This window comes from Schistocerca cancellata, chromosome 4, assembly GCF_023864275.1.
Source record: "Schistocerca cancellata isolate TAMUIC-IGC-003103 chromosome 4, iqSchCanc2.1, whole genome shotgun sequence".
NCBI lineage: Eukaryota > Metazoa > Arthropoda > Insecta > Orthoptera > Acrididae > Schistocerca > Schistocerca cancellata.
Window position 1 is genome coordinate 598,387,821 of NC_064629.1, and position 17,310 is coordinate 598,405,130.

General features: G+C 39.7%; 1 protein-coding gene across 10 annotated transcripts in view; it reads left to right on the plus strand.

Moving 5' to 3' along the window:
• The window catches only part of LOC126183678 (pumilio homolog 3-like), a 205,136-nt gene that overhangs the window by 115,112 nt on the left and 72,714 nt on the right, over positions 1-17,310 (plus strand). For all 10 annotated transcript variants that reach the window (XM_049925845.1, XM_049925847.1, XM_049925849.1 and 7 more), the window contains 2 exons: positions 6,289-6,411; positions 12,435-12,589. In XM_049925845.1, coding sequence (XP_049781802.1) covers positions 6,289-6,411; positions 12,435-12,589 — 278 coding nt within the window. The remainder of the gene's footprint in view (positions 1-6,288; positions 6,412-12,434; positions 12,590-17,310) is intronic.

Here is a 17,310-nt window from a genome sequence, read left to right on the forward strand (position 1 = left end):
CCAGCGTCCCCTTGTACTCTGCCTTCAGGAAACGAAATTGTGCGCTCATGACCACTTTAAGCTTTCACGTTTCTTACTGATTATTTTGACCTTTCCCCTGAGGTTGGCATTCCCTCTCATGGGGGCGTGATGCTGCTCATATGGGATGTATTTCGTAGTCAACCCATCTCGCTGACTACCAATATTCAAGCTGTGGCAGTACACCTTTTCCTTCCCCACCTGACTTTTTCCCTCTGTGCTATATATGTCGCCAGGGCAGACTTCCTTCAACTTACTGGGCAGCTACCTCCCCCATTTTTGCTACTTGGTGACTTTAATGCACATCATCCCCTTTGGGATTCTCCCAGGTCTTGTCAGAGAGGTACCCTCATGGCTGACCTTCTTAACCATCTTAACCTCTTCTGCCTAAACACTGGAGCACTCCACTTTCAATATGACTCCTCACACACCTATTCACATCTGGACCTATCCCTCTGCACTGCCCAGCTTGTCCATCGTCTTGAATGATCCGGTGTTTCTGACACCTACTCGAGCGACCATTTACCGTGTGCTGTCCATTTGCTGACCCCTACCTCATCCACATGCACGCGTAAATGGCGGCTTCCTAGGGCTGACTGGCAGCTTTACTCCTCCCTGGCAACCTTCGAACAACAAGATTTCCCCAGTTGTGATAACCAGGTGGAATATCTCACAAACGTTACCCTTACTGTTGCAGAATGTTCCATCCCCTGCACTTCCTCTCTACCACCACGTTTTGTCCCAGTCCCTTGGTAGACTGAGGCATGCCGCGATGCAATTCACGCACATAGACGTGCTCTCTGTGTTTTTAACTGTCACCTTACGCTGGCAAACTGCATTCATAGTAAACAAGTCGCGGCATGCCTCAGTCTACCAAGGGACTGGGACAAAACGTGGTGGTAGAGAGGAAGTGCAGGGGATGGAACATTCTGCAACAGTAAGGATAACGTTTGTGAGATATTCCATCTGGTTATCACAACTGGGGAAATCTTGTTGTTCGAAGGTCGCCAGGGAGGAGTAAAGCTGCCAGTCAGCCCTAGGAAGCCGCCATTTACGAGTGCATGTGGATGGGGTAGGGGCTAGCAAATGGACAGCACACGGGAAATGGTTGCTCGAGTAGGTGTCAGAAACACCGGATCATTCAAGACGATGGACAAGCTGGGCAGTGCAGAGGGATAGGTCCAGATATGACTAGGTGTGTGAGGAGTCATATTGAAAGTGGAGTGCTAAAGTGTTTAGGCAGAAGAGGTTAAGTTGGTTAAGAAGGTCAGCAAGAGGGTACCTCTCTGACAGGACCTGAGAGAACCCCAAAGGGGATGATGTGCATTAAAGTCACCAAGTAGCAAAAATGGGGGAGGTAGCTGCCCAGAGTTCCACACCTTCCTCTGTCGTGTGGGTGAACCTGTGATACCTGTCTGGAACCAAGATCCATTTCCCAATTTCTGGCCTGAAAATCACTGACGATGTCATCGTGGACCCTATTGCTATCTCCAACATCTTGGGCCACCATTTTGTGGAAGTTTCGAGCTTTTCCCACTATCACCATGCCTTCCTCCATCGGAAATGAGTGGAGGAGGCTCGGGTGACGCTCTTCTCTTCTCCAAATCATGAGTGCTACAATGCCGTCTTTACTGTGAGGGAGCTAGATCATGCTCTCAGTTCATCAAAATCTTCTGTCCCAGGGCCAGACGCCATCCACATTCAGATGTTGCAGCACGTTTCTCTTGTGGGCAAGCACTTTCTGCTTAAAACACGTACAACTGCATATGGACAGAGGGCACATTTCCTGGACGCTGGCATGAAGCCATCATCATACCCATACCTAAACCCAGTAAGGACAAAAACCTTTTTTCCAGCTACTGCCCCATCTCTCCTACCAGCTGCATTTGTGAGGTGATGGAACCTATGATTCATGCCCGGCTGGTGTGATGGCTCGAGTCTCGACATTTACTGACGAATGCACAGTGTGGATTTCGAGCACGGCATTCAGCCGTTGACCATCTCGTCACTTTGTCCACCCATGTCATGAATGGTTTTCTGTGGAAATCCCAGATTGTGGCCATTTTTTTAAATTTGGAGAAGGCCTACAACACCTGCTGGTGAACTGGTATCCTCCTTACTCTTTACACGTGGGGCTTCCGTGGGCGCCTGCCCTGTTTTCTTTGAGCATTTTTACAAGACCGAGTTTTCAAGGTGCATGTGGGTTCTGCCTTGTCGGACACCTTTATCCAGAAAAATAGTGTGCCTCAGGGTTCTGTCCTGATTGTTGTCCTGTTTGCTATCACCATTAACCCTATAATGACCTGTCTCCCACCAGGCATCTCCGGCTCTCTTTTTGTAGACGATTTTGCCATCTATTACAATGAGCGGCATCTGCAGTGCTGTCTTCATCATCTTTACTCCTGGAGCATTGACAATGGCTTTCGCTTTTCCCCTGACAAAACCATCTGTATGAATTTCTTTTGGCACAAATGGTTTCTCCCACTGTCTCTACATCATGGGTGTGTTGCCCTTCTATTCATTGAAACTATTAAATTTCTGGGGCTCATGCTTGATAGGAAACTCTCTTGGTCCCCCCATGTGTCTTACCTGGTAGAACACTGTACGCAGTCCCTCAATCTCCTATGTGTCCTCAATGGTATTTCCTAGGGTGCCAATCGAACCACTCTCCTTTGTTTGTACCGGTCCCTTGTCTGTTCAAAACTTGACTATGGGTGCTTTGTTTATGTGTCTGCACGTCCATCCCTCTTACGCCTTGTCAACACTGTCCACCATCATGTCATCCATTCTGCCACAGGCGCCTTTTACACCAGCCTGGTTGAGAGTCTGTATACTTAAGCTGCTGAACTGCCACTGTCCTATCGCTGTTACTTTCTCCTTAGCAGGTATGCCTGCCGTTTGTCTGCCATGCATAGCCACCCCTCCTATGTCTCCTTCTTTGATGATTCCTTTAATTGTCAGTTTGGGGCTCGTCCCTCTTCTCTGTTACCTCCTGGAGTCTACTTTTGCCACTTGCTACGGCGGCTTAACTTCACAGCACCTGCAACTTTCCCGGTGGGTGTGAACCTTTCACCACCTTGGCTTCGTGAAGCAGCCCATGTTAACCTTGGCCTTCATTCACTTCATAAGGACACTACTCCAGCCTCGGTCTATCGCCTCCAGTTTCACGACCTTCACATGGAACTTTGTAATCGTACCTTTGTCTACACTGATGGCTCTTGGACTGACCACTGAGTCAGGTGTGCCTTCATCATTGGCACCCGTGTCTTTCGATATCACCTTCCAGCACACTCCTCAGTATTTACAGCTGAGCTGTTCGCCTTGTATCACGCCACGGAGTACATCCGGCGACACAGCCTTTCCAATTGTGTCCTCTGCTCAGACTCACTCAGTGCCTCCCAAAGTCTATGTGCGCTGTACACTGCTCATCCCTTTATGCTGCGGGTCCAGGGAAACTATCAATTGCTCACTCTTCGTGGAGCCAGTGTCGTGTTTCTGTGTGGAGTCCCTGGTCATGTCAGTCTGCCAGGAAACGAGGCTGCTGAAGCTGCTGCCAAGGCTGCAGTCCTTGTACCTCAGCCCACGAGTACCTGTATTCCCTCTGATGATCTCTGCGTTGCTGTCTGTCAGGAGGTGGTGTCTCTTTGGCATCACGAATGGTTCCTTCTTCAGAGGAATAAGCTTCAGCTCATTAAGCCTCTCGCAGCACCTTGGACGATCTCCTCTCGGCCCTCCTGCTGGGAGGAGATTATTTTAACTCGGCAGCGTATCGGGCACTGCCTTTTTAGCCATCATCATTTGCTAAGTGGCACTACCGCACCACTTTGTACACATTGCGCCCAAATTTTAACTGTCCACCATTTCTGCTGGAATGCCCCTTTTTTAACAATTTACGTTCCAGCTTGGGTTTGCTGTCCGATTTATCAGCCGTTTTAGCGAATGACGTGCGGGCTGTTTTACTTTTTATCCATCGAAGCAGTATGGTGAAGGCCATTTAATTTTTAGTTTTGGACCTCCATTTCTGCATGGTGTTGTTTTTAGCCCTTTTTCCACGTGCTTGTTTTTAGTTGTCTCCTATTCTGTCCATTGGGACTGACATATAGTCGTTTAACTCCTCTCTGTGTTCGTGTTCTGTAGTTTTGACTTGGGCCCATATGACCCCAGCTGTTTTTTGCGCCCTAAAGCAAAACAAAAGAAAACAAAACAATGGTTGCATGAACCAGTTGCCTGCTGTGGAGACCCATAAGCAGAAACGTTCTCTGAACATTTGTGAAGGAAGCACTGTTGGTAGCCCCTTGGTTCATCTGAGTGGTCAGTTACGCAACAGTTGCATATCAACTGGCCTGTACACATCTCTGCAGCTATCGGTCATCCCTGTCATCTATGGCCTGTGGTGCACCACAGTTGCCTTGACATCAGTTTTGGATAGGGCCATTTTTCCATGTACGGTATACCTCAACTATGGCTACATGGTAACAGTTTATGAACTTAGCTCTTTCAGAAGTGCTTTCACCCGTGGCCCAAAAGCCAATTTTTATGCCATTGTGGCCGTCAGATTAATCACTCCGTTTCTGCATTATGACGATGGCTGAACTGTTTTCAGCTTTTGTCCAATATGCTTAATATACCCTCCATTGCTAGTGTTGCCACCTGCCATCTGTGAGTGGTTATTGCATGTTGACATCAAACGTAGATGGTGGTCAAGTTAATGCGACTGGACTGAGTGGAGGATGTTAAACACTAATCTTGTTTCCATCCTACTTATTTTGTATGTGATTAGAATACTAACAAGGGGAGGCCACGGTGTTGGTATCACAGATTTATTTCAGACTTTGTACACCTTCAGTCAGCTATTAAAATAACATAATGTGCAGGTAGTAAGGTGCACTACTCTTGTAATTCCGAGAAAATCACAAGGGAAGTTTTACGCATCTATTATGTAACTGATGTATCAGGGCATAGGTGCCTGTTGTTAAGAGTTCATGGTGGGCAAGTGGTTGGCGTTCAAGTGTTGTAAGATTGCCGTGTATGAAGCGACATTTCAGTTCTCGCTCACATTTAGTTTTCAATCTTTATTTTTTGCAGCTGGAGTAATATGACATTTGAGACGAAATATAATTTTAAAAAACATGTGTATTTGCATGAAGTTTTTGTGAATTTATTTGACTGCTTACTAATTTTAATTAAATTTAATTATTAGAACAAACATATTTATAACTATCGCCAAGTAAATAAAGAAACGCGTAGAGTTTTCCTGAAAATGTATGCCTTATACATACATATAATCTGGTAAGTTACCCAGAACTACTTTGCACTTTGATTCGAGCTGCAGACACCGAGGCAGGCCTCACCTGTAAGTTAACTGGCATAGTAGTGAGACATTGCTACTGTAGTAAGAACGAATAGTGTATGTGAAAACTCAATATCACAGAATTTACACTTGTACTACAAAAATGAAGGCTTGAGCAGGAGTCAAACTATCACCTCATACACATTTGTCTTATGAAGCTCAAACACTAACGACTTTCTTCTCTTTTTTTAATTAAATCTCATTTTGTTCATTATTGTTTGTTGCTCTTGTATGGGGTTGGCATCCCATGACACCTATTCCAGTTCATTGTTGAGCCATTTACTGGGTTTTTTATTACAGAGGGCAGGTAACCCTCTGACCAAACACACTGAGCTACTATGACGGCACCACCTGACCACCATGGACTCTAATGTCTGGCACCTACGCACAGATACATCATTTACATAATAGCCATGTAAAACTTCTGTTGTGATTTTCTCGGACTTTTCAGAGTAGTGCATCTTACTACTTCGATGTTATGTTGTTTTAGTAGCCTACTAAAGGTGAACAAAGTCTGAAGTAAATCCGTGATCCCAACGTCATGGCCTCCCCTTGTAAGTTGTTTATTCTCTCGGGTGCATCTTTGCTCCAATTTAGTACTGTACTTCAGTATTTGACATTTAGACTCAACATCAACATCATAACTTAAAAATACTCTAAAATTCAGAGGAATGAAAGTGTTGTAAGTTATTAAACAAGAAAATATGTTCATTAATGAATAATGGAAACTTTTAAAAAATTTCGTTGTGTTTTCCTATCATCTACCAGATTTAATTTAAGCCAGAAATGTGTAAGTGTAATTTACTCAATCAAAATTTTTATGTAATATATGTCACAAATGATCCACTGAATGATACTGTTCAGTATTTAAAAAAGTAAAATTAAAATTTTGGTTGACGTATTTGCTTGTAATGTTCTAGGAAAGGAAGTGGGTAACCAAACAGTTGCACTCAAAAATGCCAGGCATTGGTCTGCAAAACTATAGTTATTTGCTGGTAATGATAGTTTTAGAATGTATGGATGACACAGTGCTTCTGAAAAAGGTAAATGAAATACATTTTTATAAAGTAAATTTAAAACTGGCCATGATACTAAAATTTTATTTATATTTTGTTTCATTAGAGATTTATACATTTAAGTGAGTGGTTAGACACTGGACTCGCATTCAGGAGGACAACGGTTCAATCCCACGTCTGGCCATCCTGATTTAGGTTTTCCGTGATTTCCCTAAATCACTCCAGGCCAATGCCAGGATGGTTCCTCTGAAAGGGCACGGCCGACTTCCTTCCCCATCCTTCCCTAATCCGATGAGACCGATGACCACGCTGTCTGGTCTCCTTCCCCAAACCAACCAACCAACCATTTAAGTGAGACCTGGATGAAAAGTGACCCAACAGACACCTGATGCAATATTAAATATTAGACTTGCAGTTATTTAAAGCAATTGCTACATATTTTTATGTTCATATTTCTTCACTGATGATATGTTCTGCCTGTTCAGTAGTCTGTCATAATTATACTTCTTTCCTGGATAGTTTTTTAAAATGTTGTTGATAGTGGGTGCTGCTATTTGGTTAAATTTTTATTTAATTTGTGCTGTGTCATTGTATATATGTGCAACACTTTAGATATTTAAACTTAGTTGTTTAACATACACAGGTAGCTCCCTGATGTAAAAGTACTGTTATGAGGGTTATTAGGTACTATTATGAGGATTATTCTGAAAGCAAGGTCCAGTTTCTTATAAAACATAAATCATCACAATTTTTTTTCAAAAATTGTTTTTATTTAATTCCTTAAATATTTTTCTGTTTTTCTACATAGTTTTCATATTTGTTTAAACATTTGTCATAACTTTGTGCAAGTTTCTGTATCCCTAAGTCATGGGTATCTGCTGCATATGGGGATAACCAGTCTTAGCTGATTCTTTCACCTCCTCATCTGTTGTGAAGTACATGCCACCGAGAAACTCCTGTAGGTAGCAGAACAAGTGAAAATTGTTTCAAGCCAGGCCTGGAGTGTACGGTGGGTACCAGTCTGTTCCCATCCAAAAGATTTGATCAGAATTTGGATTTAAATGGCAGAATGGGGTGTGGTATTGTCATACAGTAACAAAACTCCAGACATCAGAAGACCACATAACTTATTCTGTACTGCACTTCAAAGTTTAGGCAGGGTAGCACTGCAAGCAGCAGTGTTTATTGTTGTCCTCTGCACATAAACTTTACTAACAAGACTCCATGGCTATCGTAAAACAGGGTTCCCGTAACCTTCTGTGTTGAAACTGTGTGCGTGGCCTTGACTTTGACTGGTGGTATCATGTAATGCCATTCCATTGACTGATGTTTAGACTATGGGGTCATGTGAGAAACCCATGTCTCATCCTCTATTACAATATCCTCTACAAATTGATCATCGTCCTTATGTTATTGGTCCAAAATATCAAGAGCACAAGCCATTCTTTTCATTTTGTGTTTCTCAGTAAGCAGTGTGGAAACCCAATGTGCGCTTAATTTGCAAAACTGAGACTTCTCAAAGACAATTTTTTGCAAAGTTGTTCCACCCACATTCGGAAATTCCAATGCTAAAGTCGTAATTGTGTATCACTGGTCTTAATGTATCTTCTTATCCATGGCTTTGACCAATTGTCTGAGATCCCTGACGGTCAGCCTGATCACTGTTCATCATGGAGATTCTCCTGTCCATCCTTGAATACTTTCACCCACTTGTGCACTTTGCTGCCACTCATCACACTGGGGCCATACACCTCTCTTATCTGTTGATGAATTTCTGCTGCTGTAACTTTCCTTGCTGTGAAAAGCTGATTTCCTGACTGTATTTCACAGTCAGCAGACTGATCACTTGTTTTAAATGTTTTGAACTGACACTGTAAACAGCACAATGTGACTATACCAATGCAAATGGTGTCATTCAATGAGGAAGGCAGGCTGGGAGTCAATGCACATGCGCATTTTAATGTTTGTGTGTCGTTCAGTTAGCTATGGCGATTTGGACTTTACTTTCCGAATAACCTTCATATCTTCTGTTACCTGCTGTGAACATACTCTGACTTCATCGACAGAAGGAAGCTAGGTGAGTAGGCACTGCTGTATCTCTCAGCTGTCTGTGTACTTTCAGAGGTTATGTTACTCTTCAGACAGATAACCAGATGAGTTGAATATAGCCTGTTGACATGAGAGGTGAAGGAAATATGGTTATAGTGTGCTGTTATGACATAAATAAAATAACAAATTCTCTCTTTTTGGAAGAACTTTGCCTTCTTGCCAGAAATAAGACCTTAATATTGTGAAAAGGATACACTAAAAGTGTGTCGGTAGCAAATTAGCTTTGCTTCATCTGTGAGTATCCCCTATACTCTCAGCAGATTAATGGGAATGGGTCAATGGTGTCACATATCTGTAATGCTATGCTTCCTATCTCTGAAATGATCTTTGAAAGTGGTTTTATTACGAGGACAAATGTGTTCCTTAAATTTCATAAAAAATGACCTACGCGTCTGTCCCATATAGAAACCACTGCACTTGCCACAGTTTAATCTGTAAACATCTGTTATATTATATCTGTCATCACACATCTTGATTTTGTGTCTTAATTTAGACTTTAACGAATTGGAAGTTTTAAATGCAGGAATTACATTTGATTTCCAGAAGTGCCATTCAGTTTTGTCCCATTAACTTCCCTCTGTATGACATGCGAATGTATTTTAATTTAGGCTTTAGCTTTTTGTATTGACATGAAGTAAGTGTATCCTTTTATCTTAACTTAACTTCCTTTTTTAGTTTTCCATAAAAAACTTCGACTAAGCCCTGAGAATAGCCAGTAGCTACAGTGATATGTTTTAATGTTGCCGATGCATGTTCTACACTTTGGCATCCAGTGGTAACCTTAACATTCTGTAAAAAATTGTATTAAAATAAGCCATTTTATAATGCAATGGATGACATGAAGAAGCATTAATAATCATATCAGTATTCGTCGGTTTCCATAATGTGCCGAAGGCATGCTTACCATTCTGTTTCTTAATGGTGATATCCAAATAATTTATGGCATTATCTTTTTGCCATTTCCAATGTAAACAGTATTTTCCTATGCATCCAGCTCTGAGTTGTTTATAATTCTGAACACCTACTTCACTACCCTTTATCAGGATGATAATGTCATCTATGTAACATTTAAAGCATATGTTTTATGCTTTTTTTTTCTTCTTCTTCTTTGAGATCACTATTCAGATGAAAAAAGTTATTATGTCAGCCACGGTTCCAGCCAGGTTGTTAACCATGGCTAATCCCTCATTTTGGTGGTAAAATTTATTATTAAATTAGAAACAATCATAAGACAGTGATAATTCAAGCAGCTCAATCAGCTCAACAATTTCTCCATGACTTAACTTACAATGAATTAACAAATTATTCTTTATTGTTTTAAGACACTCCCCAATTGGTATGTTCATATAGAGGTTCGATATATCAAAGAATGCTAACACCAGTTCATTGGGTATCTGAATCTCCTTCAGAAAATGTGTAAGTTCTTAACTATTTTTTTATATTCATTGGGGCTCTCATAAACCAACACCTCTTTCAATGTCTTATTTAACAACTTACTTAATTTGTAATTTAGTGATAATCTATTTTCGAGTATTCATCGTCTTGACATCATAGTTTTTTTTTTTTTTTTTTTTTTCCAGTTAAAATGTAACTACAGTTATCAATTTTACTTCTGAGGGCAAGATTAAATTTCTTTGTGGGACCCTTAGTGATTTGTACAATGTTATTCTCCTTGCAAAATTGCTAAGGGGGAAAGTGTCTTTAACTTCATTTGATATCCCCACCAGTGGACTTATATATGGGCGCAGATGAGTTCACATAGATCTCGTGGCAGATTATTGCAGAAAGCTGTCACAAATGGCGAGTATGGAGTGTTGTACATGCAGAACTGCAGATCCAGGTGTTTACTTGTCAGCGGTGGTAAGCCAGGCCAGTCACTTCTTATGCTGAGATTGACTGAGATGGACCTGGATTTCGCAGCGTGCCAACCTCTTGGTTCCATGTGTTAGTTGTTTTGGTCACTTGCACTAGTCGTGTGCCATTCTCCATGTGATGAATGGATTCTTTGCTCCCTTACAGATTGACACCCACATAGAGTTTTTCCTCTTCCAGGGTCCAGCTTCCTGAATTCCCATTAGAGCACCCACCGTCAAGTGGAGTAATGACCTTTGTGCTGAGAGGACAGTTTTGCAGCTTTGTCACAGCTCTGCAGATACAAAACTCCAGATGCATTGTTTTAAATTACAAGGAAATGGTGTGGTGATCTGATTTTTTAAGTTATGGTACATGAAGGTCTAGACTTTTAAGTTTTCTGAGTGCCTTTAACACCCTAATTTAAGGCACATGGTTCAACACTTAGCAAGATTCTATGGTAGAATGTGTGGCGGCAGGGCCTGTGTTTGATTCTCAGAAAATTTTTAAACAAAGGTGTAAGTTCGATGAGAGTTTCCCCTAAGCATAAAATACATAAAGATGGAAAAAGATTGGTAACCCTTGAGGCTGGTAATCACTGGTTAGCCTTATTTTGGTCATAATGTTTTCCTTTTCTCTGTTAAGTTCGAGTATCTACATCATCGAAATAGAAAATTGATCAAAACACAATATTTGGTTGTCTAATTATGTGTTGCACGTGAAAATCCAATTTTCATGGCAAATAGAAATTTTTAATTACCAAACCTTTGTTTATAAATGGTAGTTAATAAAGATGGTTTAACTTTTTTAAAAAAGAAGCTTTACAGATTAATTTTTTTGTCTTTGGGTATTATACACTTCATGAAAATGTTCATATAACATACACCTTTGTTTAAAAATGTTTTATCAGACAGGAGTCAGACACAGGCCCTTCATATGGCAGGCAAGCATTCTACCTTAGAGCCATGCTTCCTCTTGAAAAAATGACCATACATTAGATTATTAAAGACCATCGGGTAACTTCAAAATTGATTTTCTTGAAAATATTTTAGAGTTGCATCAAACTGCTCTGGCCAATTCATATTTGAGCTCTGAATTTCACATACCATGAATATATATTAAAAAAAGTGGAAACAAAATCCTATTGCCATGTTGTCTACTTGGTAGATTTTTCAGTGCTTTGTCGCATTATTCTTGCAGCATTTTATCTCCCATCTCATCTTCATCTTCTTCCTCTTCTGTTTCTATAATATTATCTTCAAATCCATTTCCCTTGTGTAGTACTTGTGTATATTCCTTTCACTTACTCTTTCTTTGCTTAGTACCGGCTTCTCATTCGAGCTCCTAATATTCATACAGCTGCTTCTCTTTTCTCCCAAGGTTTCTCTCATTTTCCTGTATGTGGCATGTATTTTTTCCCATAGTCGTTCATGCCTTCTATAGCCTTGCATTCATCTTGTAGCCATTCATGCTTAGCCAGTTTGTGCTTTCTGTCAGTCACATTTTTTAGACATCAGTGTTCCACTTTCTTTGCTTCAATTGCTGTGATTGTATATTTCCTCCTTTCATCAGCTTAATTCAATATCTTGTTTGTTATCCAGAGATTTCTACTTTTGTCTGTTTGATCTTCAGCTTCCTTTTGATCTTCAGTTTCCTTCACTATTTCATCTCTCAAAGCTATCCATCCATCTTCTTTTGTATTCCTTTTCCGTGTTTGTCACTTGTTACCTATTTTATCCTTTTAATCTCTGAGGAACCATTCATTGTTTCAATTCATCTGCATTCTGTCTCGATTTATTTCCTACCTGTTTGCAATTTTTCTGCAGTTTTAATCTGCATTTAATTACCCAAAAATTATGGACAGATCCACATCTGTCACTGGAAAAGTGTTGCAAGTCAGAATTGGGTTTTCAACACTCATGTCTTGTCATTATATTATCTCTGAGAAACACACTGATTTTTCAAGGCCTCTTGTGTTTATAAAACCTACTTTAATGATTCTTTTCTCAGCATATACAAATGTATGTATGGTTGTTCTTGTGGGATACTGTGGTATTTATATTAAAATCTTATTTTATTTGTATTTACAGACACTTGTGAAAGATGTTCTTAAAGATATGAGAGAGTTTGTTGACAGTAACTATGGGTGGAAAATTATTATGCATATACTGGCACCAAGAAGTCCACGCCATTTTTCATCATCATATCTGAGTCTTTTGAAGATGGGAGATTCCATAGCTGTTAAGTAAGTACTGTTATCAAAATGATATTATCATCTTCCAAATGTGAAAAGTTTCTGAATTGTGTAGAGTTGCAATCTTGGAAAGAACTTACAATGTAATCTAGTGTTTATTATCTGTAAGTTGATGTTTACATGGAATCAGTGAGTTCACATAGTGCTGAGTGCAAAAGTCTTCAGTTGACCCTTTACATTTGATTATTTACAGTGGAAGAAAATAATTCAGATGTTAAATTTCCTTTGACTCGCGATTGTGAACACACCAGGACTGCTTCATAGTATAAAGATACATGCAGGGAATGCTTGGCAAATGGACCATGTTCATTACAATTCTTTATTGCCCTTATACACAAATAACTTCGAGCTACAGTCTCATTTTGAACTGTTTGGTGGAATAAGGAAATATATTTATAATGTGTTGTTTGGCAGAATAAGGAAATGTACGTGTGTGTGTGTGTGTGTGTGTGTGTGTGTGTGTGTGTGTGTGTGTGTGTGTGTGTGTGTCCGTCCGATGATGGTGTTTCTCCAGCTGGTCAATACTGGCAAGAACTCACTCATCTCCAATGGAGGAGGAAAATTTTTCCCAATAGTTTCAAGTCTTTGCACAGCTGAAACTTTATCCACTTCTGCATGAGCAACAGCACCTTTTGTCTATTTCAATTTGTTCCTTCATAAGGAAGCTGCCTCCGTAGCTGAGGTTGCAAATGCATACTTGTTCCCTGGACAGCAGTGTGTTGTCTCTGACATGAACTTCACAGGAGCATGGCACATCTCACTGACTACCCATCTTAGGTGTGGAAGTGTGTCACAACACAAGAAATGACACACTTGATGAATGATTTGTGGTGGCATCCCATTCTTGTCACTGTTGTCTTCTGCTACCAATGCTGTAACATAACCAGCATTTGCAAAACTGAAACTTTCTGGAATATTAAAACTGTGTCCCAGGCAGAGACTCGAAATTGAGGTCTTTACCTTTTGTGAGTAAGTGCTCTACTGACTGAGCTACCTGAGCACGACTCACGACCCATCCTCACATCTTTACCACCGCTAGCAAAGCTATGAGGATGGGCCATGAGTCATGCTCCAGTAGCTCAGTCAGTAGAGCACTTCCCCGCGAAGGGCAAAGGTCCTGAGTTTGAGTCTCTATCAGGCACACAGTTTTAATCTGCTAGGAAGTTTCATATCAGTGTACATGCTGCTGCAGAGTGAAAATTTCATTCTGGATTTGCAAAACTGTTCGACACAGTCTCTGTCATAACTGGATTCCATGGAACAACATGGATGTACATAGACTTTAAAATACTCATTTTCGTTACTTCATTTCTCCCAGGAGCTGAAGTTAATCTCTACTCAACAGCTATTTTGTGTTTAGGTGTTAGAGAGTAGGTCCACAAACAGCCTATGATGGGCAATTAGCATGGAAAAATAGTCAAGCTGCAGTGCTGGCACATCTTAGTTGGCCAGGACAATGTAGCCATCCAGGTGTATGTCTTTGTATATGTATGTTAGCTCTTAAGAACAACTAACCCAAAAGCTTATCAATGTTCTAAGTCTCGTTTAGGCACCTATCGATGACTCGGTGCCTGAACTATGAGGCGTCTTGTTACTTTTACTCTTTCTGTCATCAACATTAACATGCCTGGGAAATGTGAAGGGTTCGTGTCAATAATGTGAATGAGTTTTCTTCCTCTGCACTCATTGTGACAGCCAATCTTCTAAGAAATCCCAGAAAAAGTTACTGCAGCCATCCAAAGTTCTGTGTTTGATTCTGATTTATTTTAATCACTCCAGTGAGCCATTTTAAACCCTGAATATTCAGCCTTGATGTTTAGTGCAAATGTTGTGCTTTTTGCCACACTACATTCCTGCCTATGGGGATGTTTTCTCATTGTATTCAACAATTTTAGGAGGATGGTTTTTAAATGTTTATGCTGCTTGAAGGTTCTTCAATGTAGAAAATCCTTTATTTTCATCATTTAGGAATACATTATTTTTCAATAATCCACACAGAGTATGGGCCTCTGTAATATTTCTTTGCTATGACTGAGATTTTAACATTAAGATTGTCTTCATCACTGGGAATAATTGTTAACTTACAGTACCCTGTAATTAGTAAATATTCTTTGCTTTGTTTTCCTGATTGTATTTGTACTGTATAATCAGAAATATATGATTAAGCATTTTGATGAACAACATACTATGAATTTACTTACTTTGATGTCATTGTAACTGAGTGCCTGTGATGTCAGATCATGTTGATTGGTAGGAATGCAAATCTGGATAGAAATTGCCACTTCTAAATATGTTATGTTTGGTTTCCTGTCTTGGCTCAGAACTATTTTCCTGTATTTACATATGTTTCACAGAACAATAACTGCTGCCAATTTTGAATGTTTTCTCAACATCCTATTTGTCTACTAAGAAAGTCATGTCTTTTAAGTCCAAGATCAACTGCATCTGTGACCTGAAGTCTAGGGACTACAGGTTGTGATGATTCTGCAGTTGGCACTTGCAGTGATAGGGCTTAATTTGAGACTATAGATTTATCATAAATTCCATAAAATGAAACTATAAATTATTGCCTTAAAAACTTATATCCACGTATAGACCAAAAGAATCATTTGCGTTTTCTGCAATTTATCAAAGTAGTTACATAACAAAACTTGTTAAAAAACTTCAAACGGTTCAAATGGCTCTGAGCACTATGGGACTTAACTGCTGAGGTCATCAGTCCCCTAGAACTTAGAACTACTTAAACCTAACTAACCTAAGGATATCACACACATCTGTGCCCGAGGCAGGATTTGAACCTGTGACCGTAGCGGTCGCACGGTTCCAGACTGTAGTGCCTAGAACCGCTCGGCCAGTCCGTCCGGCAACAACTTCAAACTCGCAGACTTTTGGGATTCATAAAAAATGACGTATAATTTGCAAATAGTTTCTTATTTACCCCTTAAGAGGAATTCTGTTCTAAAAAGGTAGGTTTATTAAAATCAACTGTCTGTAACTTTGTTCTTATGATATTTTCACTGGACTGACATACATATTTCTTAAAAGTGTGTTTCGTAATACAGGGTTTTAATGTATGTATCTCACTATTTCAATGTATTTCTCATGAATGTTTTCAGTTTTGGAAGATCAAATTTACTGTGACTGAAATGTATAAGCTCACTCCTTGGCTGGGGCAGTTTGCTTGTGTCTGGGTTCATCTTGATAAGGATGCAGGTTTACATACAGTTAGCAATATGGGATCAACTTTATAACTTAATAACAAACTTATTCATCATAAATCAATCTTAAAATTACATGATCACATGCTCATCTATTAATTATACTACTTAGTGTTGTAGACCTACTGTATTTGTTAATTATAGTTGAGCTGTATCTGTTGTTAAACTGGGCCTTGTAATGCTTAGTTCTGCATTCAGTAGGCACACCCTCCACACTGTAACACAATGCTGAAACATTCGTCTTTCAAACTGTTTGTCTTTGTTATCACTTAGCCACTATTTAACCCTCAAATCACGAGAGGACTTTTCCGTAACATATACTGTGAGTTGCTGTCTCTGGGACACCTATGTTTAAACCAAGATTTAAGGCATAATCATTTGAAATTTTTAATTTATGTTATATAATATTTATTTATAGAATTATTTAAGTGTTGTCTAAATGCTCCTTGTGTATTCATTGCCCTAAATGAAGCCTGCTGCATTTTACTTTTTATCACACAATTTCACATACTTTTGTGTGATTTTTTAAATATTACACAGAAATGGACTGGTAGATAACTGAATTTTACATTCTGAAAAACTATATTACCACTGTAGCAAGTATATTTCCACATGAAACTAAATTCCAGGGTTTAAACTTACAAATAAAAATTCCACTCAATAAGTGCAAAGAGAATGTCAGTGCTGTCATGAAACAGACCTATTCCCATAATGATTGTCCTGAAGTTCTTCCTCAGAATGATCCATCCTCTTGTCCAGTAGAACTGCGATCATTGGTATTTGTAAAACTGTCATATTTTTCATATATTTCTTGGTCTGTAGCACTGATACCGACTAACAATTTCAGCAGACTCTGGAAATTTAAAACTGACACATTCCTGCTAACACATTTTCTGCAATACTGAAGAAAAAAGGTACGTAATTCACAAGGCTTGGTCTAGGCGACTCTAATACCTATCAGTAATACTTGTCAGCAAAACAAAGAAGGCAATAACACAACCGATGACAAAACATTGTAGGGTTGGCAATGTAAGGAGGGTTGGTGGAGTGTAGAAGCGTTCTGCCACAACTGATCTTGAAAAGCGAATTCGAAACTTTTTACACAGTCTGAGAGACAACACCTCATGAGTTAAGGGTTAAACTATGTGTACTCCCAATGTCTAAATGATCACCTTATTTAAAATACATACCATTTCTAAAGTGGGAAGGACATGCGTATCCTCTAAACTCTTGCTACCTGACATATTCAACTTTTATAGTCCTGTCTTCCTCAGTTGTGTGTAATATTATGGTATATTAATAATTTTTACTTATGGACCGTCTGACATATTCATGTACATATTCCAGGCCAATGATGATGCCTTGCAGAAAATAAAGGCGAAACGCGTATGGCACTAAAATTGTGTTTTATTCAGTTGCTGTCAGACGGTCCATAAGTAAAGATTATTAATATACCGTAATCTTGCTACCTGAACTTTGATGCTCTGTTGTTGA